This window comes from Podarcis tiliguerta (assembly GCF_965153285.1).
Source record: "Podarcis tiliguerta genome assembly, chromosome: 2".
In the NCBI taxonomy this organism is placed as follows: Eukaryota; Metazoa; Chordata; class Lepidosauria; order Squamata; family Lacertidae; genus Podarcis; species Podarcis tiliguerta.
In genome coordinates this window covers 114,996,896-115,010,066 of record NC_139535.1, presented here as the reverse complement: position 1 = coordinate 115,010,066, position 13,171 = coordinate 114,996,896, and the positions used below count along the sequence as shown (strand labels likewise).

The window sequence follows — 13,171 nt, the reverse complement described above, 5'->3', positions numbered from 1 at the left end:
AGTCTGTCTTCCATCTGCTACACCGGAGCAGGCAGATGTGGTGGCTACAGCAGTATAAGCCACTATAATATCGGCCGTAGCAGAAGACTTTCTGGTGGAAGCCTTGGTGGATACGGAGGAAGTTCTGGTGGATACAGTGCAGGCTTTAGGGACTTCAGTGGTTTGGGCTATGGTCCTAGGCCACTGGGCTATGGTTTTGGGCATGTAGGTTATGGTGCTGGCATTGGCAGGCCTGGAGGCTTCAGTAGTCGAAGTGCAGGGGCCTATGGCACAGCTGGAGGAGTCGGCAGCCAAAGCCTTGGAGGCTACGGTGGCGATGGAAGTGGTAGCTACAGATATGGTGGCTTCAGCAGCCGAAGTTTTGGTGGTGTTTGTGGCAGAGGCTATAGGACAGTTGGCTTTGGCATCCCGAGTCTGGGTGGTGGTGTGTATGGCAGCAGAAGCATTATTTGTGGCCGTCCTGTTTGTGGGGGTTTGGGCTATGAGCCCATTGGCCGTTTTGGTGACAGCAGGGGGATCCAGTCGGTCAGGGTCAATACAAACCTCTTGAGGCCCCTTTGCATACAGGTTGATCCAGAGATCTCTAGAGTGAAGGTGGAGGAGCGAGAGCAAATCAAATGCCTCAATGACAAGTTTGCCTGCTTCATCGATAAGGTGAGATTGTATGGTGAGCCTGCTCTGTTTGAGTTAGCCTCTTGTGAAGAGACAGAGAGATCTTTTACTTTTCAAAGAGCTTCTAGTAGTTTTTGTGTCTGGGATTAAATGGGGAAATGCAAGGATGTATAACCGTTTGGACTGCATGTTTAGTTTCCGAGTTACTCAACTTATGATTACATTTTTCCTTGCCTTTTAAAAACATCTTTCATTTCTAGGCCTGTCAATCTATGAAATAAAACTGACTAATCAACTATGTTTATTAACTAATCAACTAATCAAAATGTTTATTTAAATATTAATTATTTAAATAGTTTTGCATATAACTAAAAAATACAGGCATTTTAGAGCATTAAAGGGCTGTGAGATAATGTCCACACTACAGTAACACACCAGAACCAAAACAGCCCTTATTAACAAAAGTGATTCTAATGCCTCCAAACTGATTTAAATTGGCCTGCATTGGTTATTTTATTTCTTTTTTAAGATGTATATTGTGTATGGTGTTGGAATGGGTCACAACAAGCAAGATAAAGAGATAAAACAGAGTTTAAAACAAAAATCCACCAAACGTAATAGTCCTTCAATCTGGACATACTATCATAAAAGGCTTGCAAGAAGAAAGCAAGCTTTTATTGGGTGCCAAAATACATACAAAGCAGAAGTCAGACAGAGCTCAGAGGGGAGAATATTCCACAGGTGGGGTGCTACTGGGCAAGACTGCATGGGGAATGGCATTCCTTCAGGCACTCAGACCCCGAGTCATTTAGGGTTTTGCATATTGTACTGGTGACTAATAGGCATCTAGCACTAATATTTAAGAACTGGTGTCATAAGATCCCTTGCAAATGTGCCTGATGATCATCTGGCTGCTGCATTCAGAACTAGTTATAATCTCCAGACGGTCTACATGGGTAGACCCTTGTACAATGCATTTCAGTAATCCAACTGTGAGATTTACCAGGGCATGGATAAAATAGGCTAGAATCCTAGTGCGAAACCCTGAAGAACCAAACTGTGCAGATTCCTAAAATCCTGACCAGTAGCCTCTTGGAGACTGCGTGAAAACAGGCAAGTTGCAGCACAGCACTCAGCAGTGGCCAGCACAACTCATGGCCAGAATGAGCAAGAGGGAGTTTAGCTGTGAGTTGAGCCACATTGCTGGATGCTCTGCATCCTCCAACTTCTTTCCTATGGTCTATGGACGCAGGTGGTGCTGTGGTCTAAACCACAGAGTCTAGGCTTGCTGATCAGAAGGTCGGCGGTTCGAATCCCCGTGATGGGGTGAGCTCTCGTTGCTCGCTCCCTGCTCCTGCCAACCTAGGAGTTCGAAAGCACGTCAAAGTGCAAGTAGATAAATAGGTACTGCTCTGGTGGGAAGGTAAACAATGTTTCTGTGTGCTGCTTTGGTTTCACCAGAAGCGGCTTAGTCGTGCTGGCCACATGACCCAGAAAAACTGTCTGCAGACAAATGCCAGCTCCCTCGGCCTGTAAAGTGAGCTGAGCACTGCAACCCCAGAGTCGTCTGTGACTGGACTTAACTGTCAGGGGTCCTTTACCTTTTTACCAAGCAGGGCCTCCTTCTCCAGCTGCTTTAAAGCAAGAGGTCCATGGAAGCAAATAAATCCCTCTGGGTTTTCACATGCATTGAGTGTGTGGGTGCAAATGGCTGCCCCCTTTTCTTGGCTGCTCTAACTTATGGAGGTGATGGAAATGCATCATTTCCAGCTGCCTTATAAAAACCCAGTGGGGTCTCAAAATTTCAGTAGCACCCTTCGCATTGCCAAAAATCAGTGTCTCCCACCTCTCATCTTCCATTCTACATGACAGCACTGCCTGCAGCGCCCCCAGTGCAACCAAACTGGTCATGCTCTCCTAAATCTGCCTCGGACAAACCTCACCCAACCCAGTTTTGTCTTTGCAAACAGACAACAGCTCTCTAGGGGTTCAGACAGGGGAGACTCCCAGCCCTATTGGGAGGTGCTAGGAAAATGAACCTGGGACCTTCTGCTTGGGAAAAAAAAATGCTGTACCACTGTCCTGTGGCCCTTCCCCAATTCTATTTAAGCAGAAATGGACTGAACTCTTTCAGACCCTTTGGAATTTAAACTTGAAAATCATTTTGTGTGTGTGTGTGTAATATTAAACAATTTATACTCCACTCTGTGTATTTTGATGTTTCCTTTGGATGAATTTGAACTGGGAACTGAATGTGAACCAAACTAGTTTCTTTAGTAAAGCGACAAATGTGAACTGGACTTATTTATTTATTATTATTTTTAATGGACTTTCCAAGCTCTGGTTCTGTGTGGCTTGCTCCCAGGCCAAACCTTAACTTGATTAACAATTAAATTGATTATGACTGAACGCTTAGATAAAACGTGCTTGGGAGTAAGCCCCATTCAACAATAGGAGGGCAAACTGTCGATTCTGAGTCAATAAACATAGGATTGCACTATAAGGCTTGCAGCTCTGTCTATTTGCAAACCATTCTTTTCCCCAATGACAGATTTAAATGCTCTTGTTCCATAGCTTGTCACTGTATACTTAAAAGTAGTCATTTCTTCTCCGATAGCATTCCCTAAGCAATTAGCTGTACTGCATAGTATACTACCCATCAACTCAGTTCCTGGGAACCACAAGTGGGAGAATGGTGTTACACACAAGGTACTGCTTGTGGGTTTCCCACAGACATCTGGCTAGCTACTGTGAGAACGGAACAATGGACTACAATGGGCCTTTGGCTTGATCCAGCAGAGCTCTTTATGTTCCTAGATAATTGTGGGTTTACTCTGTTTCTTCATTGTGAACTCAACTCTTCTGTTTGCTTTAGAAATGCATGAAATGCCAATGCCTGGTTCTGGCAAAACAGCCCAACCCACTGGATTCAAGAACTGAGGAGGAGATTTTTCTCCACCTAATAAGTTCCTGTGTTTAGTAGACTATCACCATGGCTCCATTTTAATTGCAGGTGAGGCACTTGGAGCAGCAAAACAAGCTTTTGGAAACCAAATGGAATTGCCTGCAGCAACAGGGGCCTGTTGAGAAGAAAACCATTGACCACCTGTTTGAGAACTACATTGCAACCTTGAGGAGGCAGCTGGATCTTTTGCTGAATGAGCGGGAGCAGCTGCAATGCGAGCAAGCTAAATTCCAGGATGTGGTTGAAGAGTATAAATGCAGGTAAATGGTTTGCGTGCTGAGATCCCCCAAACACCCCTAGCCCAATAACTCACACATCATACATTAATTTTTGTTTAAGGTTTTTGGCATAATTTTGGCCGCAACTTTATTCAACATACAAATTGTGAGTGGTTGCTTAGGCATTGGTTATGACTATCTGTCCCCCCCCCCCCCCGCCTTGGGGACAGCACTGACTCCCGGATTCCAGCGGAAGCCAGTGTGGAGGAACAAGATCGGGGATAACTGGAGCTGCGACACAGACCCTCAGCTTCTCCCCGCATGCTCCCAGGGGCTTACGCGGTCCAAACCCGATTCCAGGGGTTTGGACGAAAGGATGGTAAGCCCCTGAATTCCTTTAACGGAATTCCCGTGCAGCAGCAGCTCTGGGGGGGCAGGCACAGCCAATCCATACCCCTCCACCAACCAATTTAAACCAATGCCTAACCGCCAACCTTACAAGTTGTGACGATTTGCTACGCAGTAGGCGAAAACCAGATGGCACACACTAATCAGCCAAATGGAAAAATTCCTACCGGGCCCCCGCATCAAAGCAAACGACCCCATGACAGGCATAGCAAGGTCAAGGCACAAGCCCAAACAAGGGAGGGCGGGCGGGTGATCCGATGCCCACAGCGAAAGAGAAAGGAACTTGTTGTGGGCCTTACTTAAATATCCTCTGATCCCACCCCCAAATTGGCAACATACAAATTGCCCCAGCAACAACACATCCAATCCATGCCAGGCCCCTTCCTTCAATTCTGCCTGGCAATTACAGGGTGCTTGTCTGGTCCCAGCCGCAACACATGCTCTCCTTTAATGAGAACACGCTTTGCTGTCTTCCCCCCAAAAGGTCTGGTTTAAGAAATGAATAAGGGGCCTATTTCTCCAGGGATGTCCACTAACCATTTGTGATGGTTCTAAGGCACAGCTATCGGCAATTTGAGAAGAATAATGCTGGCCCACCTTATAGGGCTATTGTAAAGATTATGGTGGTAGTGTGACTAAAATGTTTGGACACTTGAAATGTGCTTTATAAAACATGTGCTAAGTGTTACCTTTATGTTATTTTCATTCTGAGTTCTACGAGGTAGATTCAGTGGAGAAATATTGCCTGGTTCAATATGATGAACATGCTCGCCCTTCTTTCACCCTGTGCTTCTCAGCCATGCTGAGTCCCAAGCCAGAATCTCCCCAGTGCAAGTCCAGCCCTCTGTCCATGCTCAGTCAGTGGCTCCCAGACACTTTGCAGTAGAGCTGATTCTCAGGAACCTTTGTATCTCCTTCTGTTCTCCACTGCAAGGTATGAAGAAGAAATCAACCGGCGTATGGCTGCTGAAAATGAATTTGTGTTGCTGAAAAAGGTGAGTCAAATTGGTCTCGAAGAATGGAAAAGGCAATTAATTAAAATGTTCAGAGAGTTGGAGGCATGGCATGGTCACTACACTTTGCCCTGCTTGAGAAGCTCCCCCCAAAGCATCTTCTAAGCACAGTGCTGGAAAAAGATCTTTCTTTTTATCCATCATATTCTTCTTACTAGGTACCTTATAATAGGCCTATCTTTGTGTGCACGTTGTCTATATTATAGTGGGATGCGGGTGGCGCTGTGGGTAAAACCTCAGTGCCTAGGACTTGCTGATCGCATGGTCGGCGGTTCGAATCCCCGCGGCGGGGTGCGCTCCTGTCGTTCGGTCCCAGCGCCTGCCAACCTAGCAGTTCGAAAGCACCTCCGGGTGCAAGTAGATAAATAGGGACCGCTTACCAGCGGGAAGGTAAACGGCGCTCCGTGTGCTGCGCTGGCTCGCCAGATGCAGCTTGTCACGCTGGCCAAAGTAGGGAACTGATGGCCTTCCAGAAGTTGATAGACACAGCCCCACCATTGGCTCCAGCCAGCATAACCAATGATCAAGGATGGTGGAATTTGTAGTCTGGCAACATCTAGAAGGTTGTGTGTACCCTATACCATTAAAAAATTTTTTTAGAATGGCCCGATAAAATCATAGTATACATACGTATGCAATGCTACAGTGATTTTTCTTTCTTTTAATCTAAGAGTTGAAAGCATGTAAAGTGCAAGTAGCTAAATAGGTACCGCTCCGGCGGGAAGGTAAACGGCGTTTCCGTTCGCTGCTCTGGTTCGCCAGACGCAGCTTAGTCATGCTGGCCACATGACCTGGAAAAACTATCTGCGGACGAATGCCAGCTCCCTCAGCCTATAGAGTGAAATGAGCGCCACAACCCCAGAGTCGTCCGCGACTGGACCTAATGGTCAGGGGGTACCTTTACCTTTTTTAGAATCAAGCAAATATCAATGGATGTCAGGTTACAGACAGTAAAACTGTGGGGTTCACTCTGTGGCAGCTACAGTGGATTGCAGGGAGTGACATGGTGCAATTCTAAACATCTCTATTCAGAAGAAAGTCCCATTGAGTGCAGTAGTGAGAGCCACTTCAAATGCATGAAAATATACCAATATGGGAAGCACAGTCCCATAAGTATATATTGTTTGGAAAAGTTCTGGTAAGTTGCACATTGATAGAAAGATTCCCTTCCTCTGACTGTGCCACTACTTCTCCCAACTCCACTTGAGACAAGTACACTGGAGAGCCAGTGTGGTGTAGTGGTTAAGAGTGGTAGTCTTGTAATCTGGGGAACCGGGTTCGCTTCCCGGCTCCTCCACATGCAGCTGCTGGGTGACCTTGGGCCAGTCACACTTCCTTGAAGTTTCTCAGCCCCACTCACCTCACAGAGTGTTTGTTGTGGGGGAGGAAGGGAAAGGAGAATGTTAGCCGCTTTGAGACTCCTGAAGGGGAGTGAAAGGCGGGATATCAAATCCAAACTCTTATGTGTTTCATCCATTCATAGCATGCAAATAAGCAGATAAGCTAAGCATAAGAGGCCTTTCCACAAGAATGGTTGATTTAATTATCTGCCATATTAAAGCTCAGGTCTTTCTTGACTGAAAGTATGGAGACCTCCTCTCCTCTCCTCTCTTTCTTAAGCAAGCCTTGTTGTCACTGAATTACAAGAGAAGTATTTATTGTGTCTTGTCTTTCAGGATGTAGATTGTGCTTACACCGGCAAAGTGGAGCTGGAGGTGAAAGTGGAAGCTCTAAGACAGGAGCTGGAGTTCCTCAGATGTGTCCATGAAGCAGTAAGTATTTCTCATGATTTATTTTGGATCTCTGTTTTCTTAACTTAAATTCATTTTTTTCACATTTCTGCAGCAATTTTTGAAATAAGAAAAACAAATGCTCATGAAATTCCGCCTGCAGTTTAGCATGAATATCTTCTAATAAACACATTTTATATGAAGTTTTCACCAATGTACATTTTTTTTTAAAGCAATGTCCCCTAAAATAAAGCAATTTTGCATGCTATTTCCCCCAGCATATGCATTCTTGTGAACATTGGTTGGAGAACTGCATTGTAAAAATGGATAGATCCACCTTTAAATGTGAGCTGAATCAAACCAATTCCCCATGCCAATTTCCAAGGCAACCGGAAGAGAACTTTAGATAGCTCATCCATCTCTACAGCTAATGAAGTAGTGTCTTCTATTAATATTGGATACAGCAGCAAGCTTTAAAAATACAAACTAATCATCATTCACATTAAAATTATTACCCGCCCTTCAACATCAGGTACCCTGGTGGGTTACAACACTTTAAAAGTCAGAACTAAAACCATTTAAAAGGTGTTACAGTCACAAGAATAGAGTGGCCACATGGAACAGCCCAAACTGTCTCCCTCCAGTATGGACAATTGATGACCTGCTAAAAAAACAACACCAATTATGTTTTCTTTTCAGGAAATAGAAAGCTTACAGACAACAGCAGCTGACACCAACGTTGTTGTGTCTATGGACAACAACCGAGAGCTGGACATGGAGGGGATCATTAACTCTGTGAGGTGTCAGTATGAGGAGATTGTACAGAGGAGCAAGGACGAGGTCAATGCTCTTTACGAAACCAAGGTAAACATGATATAGGCCTGTCTGTAACAGAGAGAAGGAAATGGCATTGACGGTTACCACTGTTTTAGATAGCTGAATCCACAGAGGCAAAAATAAAGGCATCCTTTCTCTCTGATTTTAGTTCAAAGATCTGCAGTCCACCTATGGGCATCACTGTGACGCTTTGGCTAAGGGCCGCCATGAAATCCAGGACCTGACTCGCCTTATCCAGCGACTCAAGGCTGATATGGAAAATGCCAAGAAACAGGTGAGAGAGGTGAAGGCGAACAGGAGAAGGTTGAGCAGCAGAAATAATTTTCCTGGTCTTGATGTACACCAGGGTTAGTCAATGAGGAACCTTCCAGGTGCTTTTTGTCAATGGGAGCTGTAGTCCATCAGGGATGGTAGGAGCCAACAGCACCTGGAGGGCACCTCATTGGCCACCCCCAGATTCACACTGAGCTTTGTGCTCACTATTCAGAACTGAAAGAAACATTTTGTATTTATTCAAAAATGGGAGGCAAAGGAAAGAAAATTCCCGGTTCTGCTGTAATAAAAGTTAAGGCATTAATGCCGTCTTAGCTTGCTAGATTCATTGGTTTATATTCTACTCATTCCAAAACCTGAAACCTCATTGATAATTAAAAAAATCCACCTGCTCATACATAATTTCCATTCCTGTTTGTACAAGCTGCCTTCCTTTCTGATTCTCCCCTCCAAGAAGTCATCTGATTTCCCCCCCACCACCCTACATTTCCTCTTTCCTGCCCCAGCTGTTTCCTTCACACCATAGAGTTTAAAGACACCTCTGGCTGCTGCTCATTTCTTAATTTCTAATGATTAGCCTGGACTAAACTGAATCAAAAGAATCACATACGGCTCCAGAATCTGGGGCTGCAGGCATACCGTATTCTTAAAGCACATTCTGCTGCCCTCCCCCAATAATCCTGGGAACTGCAGGTCACCCCTCAGAGAACTATAACTCTTAGCATCCTTAAGAAACTACATTTCTCAGGATTCTTGGGTGTGTGTGTGCTTTGAATATGCTTCAAAAGTATGGAATGCATGTAGTCTGTGACTATCTACTTAGACTGGGCCAGGAGGCAGAATATGTGCAGATCTTTCTCCTACTCATTGAATGTTACTAACTGAGGATGACTTTTCAAGCCCTAGACAGCCTCGGCCCAGTATGCCTGAAGGAGCGTCTCCACCCCTATCATTCTGCCTGGACACTGAGGTCCAGCTTTGAGGGCCTTCTGGCAGTTCCCTCACTGCAAGAAGTGAAGCTATAGGGAACCAGGCAGAGGCCTTCTCAGTAGTGGCGCCCGCCCTGTGGAACACCCTCCCATCAGATGTCAAAGAAATAAACAACTATCTGATGTTTAGAAGACATCTGAAGGCTGCCCTGTTTAGGGAAGCTTTTAATGACTGATGTTTTAATGTATTTTTAATCTTTTGTTACTGGGATGCAGGTGGCGCTGTGGGTTAAACCACAGAGCCTAGGACTTGCCGATCAAAAGGTTGGCGGTTCGAATCCCCGCGACGGGGTGAGCTCCCGTTGCTTGGTCCCTGCTCCTGCCAACCTAGCAGTTCGAAAGCACGTCAAAGTGCAAGTAGATAAATAGGTACCACTCTGGTGGGAAGGTGCGCTGCTCTGGTTTGCCAGAAGCGGCTTAGTCATGCTGACCACATGACCCGTAAACTGTACGCCGGCTCCCTTGGCCAATAAAGTGAGATGAGCGCCGCAACCCCAGAGTCGGACACAACTGGACCAATGGTCAAGGGTCCCTTTACCTTTACCTAGTCTTTTGTTGGAAGCCGCCCAGAGTGGCTAGGGAAACCCAGCCATATGGGTGGGGTATAAGTAATAAATTATTATTATTATTATTATTATTATTATTATTATTATTATTTTATATTTATTATTCATGGACCAACTCTTTTCTCTCTTTATCTGTGCCTTTTGAAGATTGATGTGCTACAGACAGCTATCGCTGACAATGAGCAGCGTGGCGACTGTGCCCTGAAGGATGCCAAGGCAAAACTTGCGGAGGTGGAGAATGCCCTGCAGTGCTCTAAGGATGAACTTGCCCGCCTGCTAAGGGATTACCAGGATTTGCTGAATGTCAAGATGGCTTTGGACATCGAGATTGCTATGTATAGGTCACTTCTGGAAGGAGAAGAGAGCAGGTGGGTGGGGAAAAATATAGCTCCCATGCAATACTCATAAATCCTTGATGGAACGTTGCTTATATTGCTCTTTGGAATGTAAATATAGAGATTTTTGATGAACAACCTAAAATCAACAATAATATTGCATTGATAAAACGAATACAGAAAAATGAATAGATTACTACATCATAGAAGGATCACTCCTCAGGGAGCGCTTGGGTTAAGATGCTGAATTAATCAGCTGGAATCCAGGAAGAAATCCTGTTATCAAGTTATTTCAATATTGTGTGGTTGATTCTTCACTATTGATAAGTTTTGAAACGTGGGGAAATAATATATGATGTGATTGAACCTTGTAAGCTTACACAAAAATCTTGCCTTTCAGTTATTCACTATTCCTCAAAGTCACATTTCGAAAGTGAGATTGGGAAATATTAAAGAAAATTTCAAAATAATTTGAATTCTGAAATATTTGGGGGGGGGACACAAAACACATTTTGACTACTGCTGCTACTTCTGCTGCTATTATTAAATCCCCGATTACTACAGAATTGTGGCACTCTTGGAATATTAACATTTTCTTCTCTTTTCTCAACAGGATATGTAGTTCTACTCCAGTTAACATAGGTAAGTAACTTTAAAGCTATATATTATTGCATTTGAACGCGGGTGGTGCTGTGGTCTAAACCACAGAGCCCAGGGCTTGCTGATCAGAAGGTCAGCAGTTCAAATCCCCGCGACGGGGTGAGCTCCCGTTGTTTGGTCCCTGCTCCTGCCAACCTAGCAGTTCAAAAGCACATCAAAGTGCAAGTAGATAAATAGGTACCACTTTGGCGGGAAGGTAAACGGCGTTTCCATGCGCTGCTCTGGTTCACCAGAAGCGGCTTAGTCATGATGGTCACATGACCTGGAAGCTGTCTGCAGACAAACACCGGCTCCCTTGGCTTATAGAGCGAGATGAGTGCCGCAACCCCAGAGTTGTCCGTGACTGGACCTAATGGTCAGGGGTGCCTTTACCTTTACCTTTATTATTGCATTGAAAAATGCTATTCATTTCACTGAGAGGCCTTAGATGTGTGTGTCTGAGTAACTGTTTCTTTTTCTCTACTCTTGTAGCTGTGTTGGGTTGCTCCAACATCTCTCCAGGTGGTGGAGCTGCATATGGTGGTGGAGGATTCAGTTCCAGAAGCGGAAGGCTGAACTACAGAGCTGGATTTAGCTCTAGGAGTGGAGGGTACCTTTCGAGATGCACAATGAGCTCTGGATTTGGGCAATGCAATACCAGTAGTGTGGCTGCCTGTGGACCTAGGGATTGTGGCTTAGGATCCATAGGCAGTGGAGGCTTTAGTTCTAGGAGCAGAGGATACAGTTCCAGAAGCGGGGGTTGCAGCTCAAGTGGACCATGCATTTCCTCAGCTGGCGGAGGCTACACCACTGAGAGCACAGGAGGCTGTGGAGTGACCCACACCTCTGAGTGTTCAAGCGGTGGCTACGCCACTGGTGCTGCTTCTTCCGCTAATGCCGGATGCAGCAGTGGAGACACGAGACGCAACTCTGGGAGTGGATGTCGAACAGGGTATGGAGGAAGCTGCTCCATCATCAGATAATGTTCAGGCCCAGAATATTATTTGAGGGCAGTGGGGGATGTTTCTGCTTGCTGAGGAAAACAATATACCATTATCCACCACTGCAATTTGTGTTAAAAACGAGGGAGATCTTGGCATTGGGGAATTCCCTTTCTTTGGCCTTTTAACTCCCCCCACCCCTCCCAAAGTCATAATATATGTTGGTCCAGAACACCTTGATTCTGAACACCACTACAGAAGTGGTGGGTTTTTGCCACATGATGGGTTTTGCCATAGTGGTGAGAAGGATGTCAGAGAGGGCAACCTCACTGAGAAACCTCCACCATTTCAGTCATTGCATTGTATCCAACTAAGTTACAATCAGAGTAGACCCATTTAAATTAATGGACCTAAGTTAGTCATGTGTCCACTAGCTTCAGTGGGTCTCCTCTGAGAAGGGCTAACTTTGGTTACAACCCATAATTATTGACAACCTCTTGCCTCATGATATGGCGCCATCCTTTCATGAAGATTTCTGCACCTAGTAATGTTCATTGTTTGCTGGGTGACTTAAAGTAGTCAATAATATCCATACTGAAGCCCAGAATCCCAGGGAAGACATTTTGGGTGGATTTCAGCATCATGCTGTGGTGAATGTCCCACCAGCACAAGCACTGCAACTTGCCAGGTGGAATGGTCCTCTCTCTTTGCCCCTTGTGTGTTGTTCTGGAGGTTCTCCTAATGCCCTCCAAGCCCATTTCAGGGGTGGCAGGGGGCATAAGAAGGTGGAAAGCCCTTTTGCATGAGGGGTGGCTCTCACACAGGGCTTGTGCTGATGGGACTCATTAGGTGAATCCCACACTATGTCAAGGGCATTGTAGGAAATTGAAATGGCTGATCTTCAGGCTCAGCCACGTAGTATGAGGTGCTGGAATCCCAGCAGCTATATGAGGACGCTGTGGGTTGTATTCAACCAACCCTTACTTGGGTAGATCCATCAAAATCAGTGGCCAAGGCTAACTGGGGCCCCATCTGCGCTATGCATTTAAAGCAGTATCATGCCACTTAAAAAGTCATTACTTCTCCAAAGAATTCTTGGAACTGTAGTTTGTTGAGGGTGCTTGGGAGATCCCATTCCTCTCACAGAGTGACACCTCCCAAAGGCCCCTGGGAAGAGAGACTGGTGGATAAACCACTCTGGGAACTGTAGCTTTGTGAAGGGAATAGGGCTCATCTAGCATCTCTTGGCACCCTTGACAAAACACCGTTCCCTTGATTTTTTAAAAGAGAAACCAAAACTGTTTAAAGTGGTGTGATACTGCTTTAAATGTATGACACATGTCTCATGTGCATTCGTTTTATGGGTCTGCCTTGTGTAAAAGTTACTTGAACACAACCCCGTGTTTCTAATGCTAGCCTTTGTGAACAGGTTCAGAAACTTAATCGTAACAATTTTTGGAGGTAGTTTAATTGACCTGTGAGATGGTGGAGGTTGATTCCTCCCATTATAGTATTTATTACTCAATGGATCAGAGAAAACCATTTTAGGTCCATTACATTAGATGAGGGGTAGGGAACCTCTGGTCATCCAGATGTTTTTGAATTATACTGACTGGGGTTGGTGGGAGTTGGAAGCCAACAGCAT

At 45.2% G+C, this 13,171-nt stretch overlaps 1 protein-coding gene across 1 annotated transcript; it reads left to right on the top strand.

The window, feature by feature from the left end:
- Window positions 1-211: 211 nt before the first annotated feature.
- Window positions 212-10,596, top strand: LOC310671270 (keratin, type II cytoskeletal 75-like; the record flags this gene model as incomplete). Its single annotated transcript, XM_083427015.1, has 9 exons — window positions 212-364; window positions 487-654; window positions 3,626-3,837; window positions 5,138-5,198; window positions 6,893-6,988; window positions 7,646-7,810; window positions 7,932-8,057; window positions 9,759-9,979; window positions 10,560-10,596. The coding sequence occupies 9 exons, from the start codon at window positions 212-214 to the stop codon at window positions 10,594-10,596; spliced, it is 1,239 nt and encodes a 412-aa protein (XP_083283141.1).
- Between the last annotated feature and the right edge of the window lie 2,575 nt (window positions 10,597-13,171).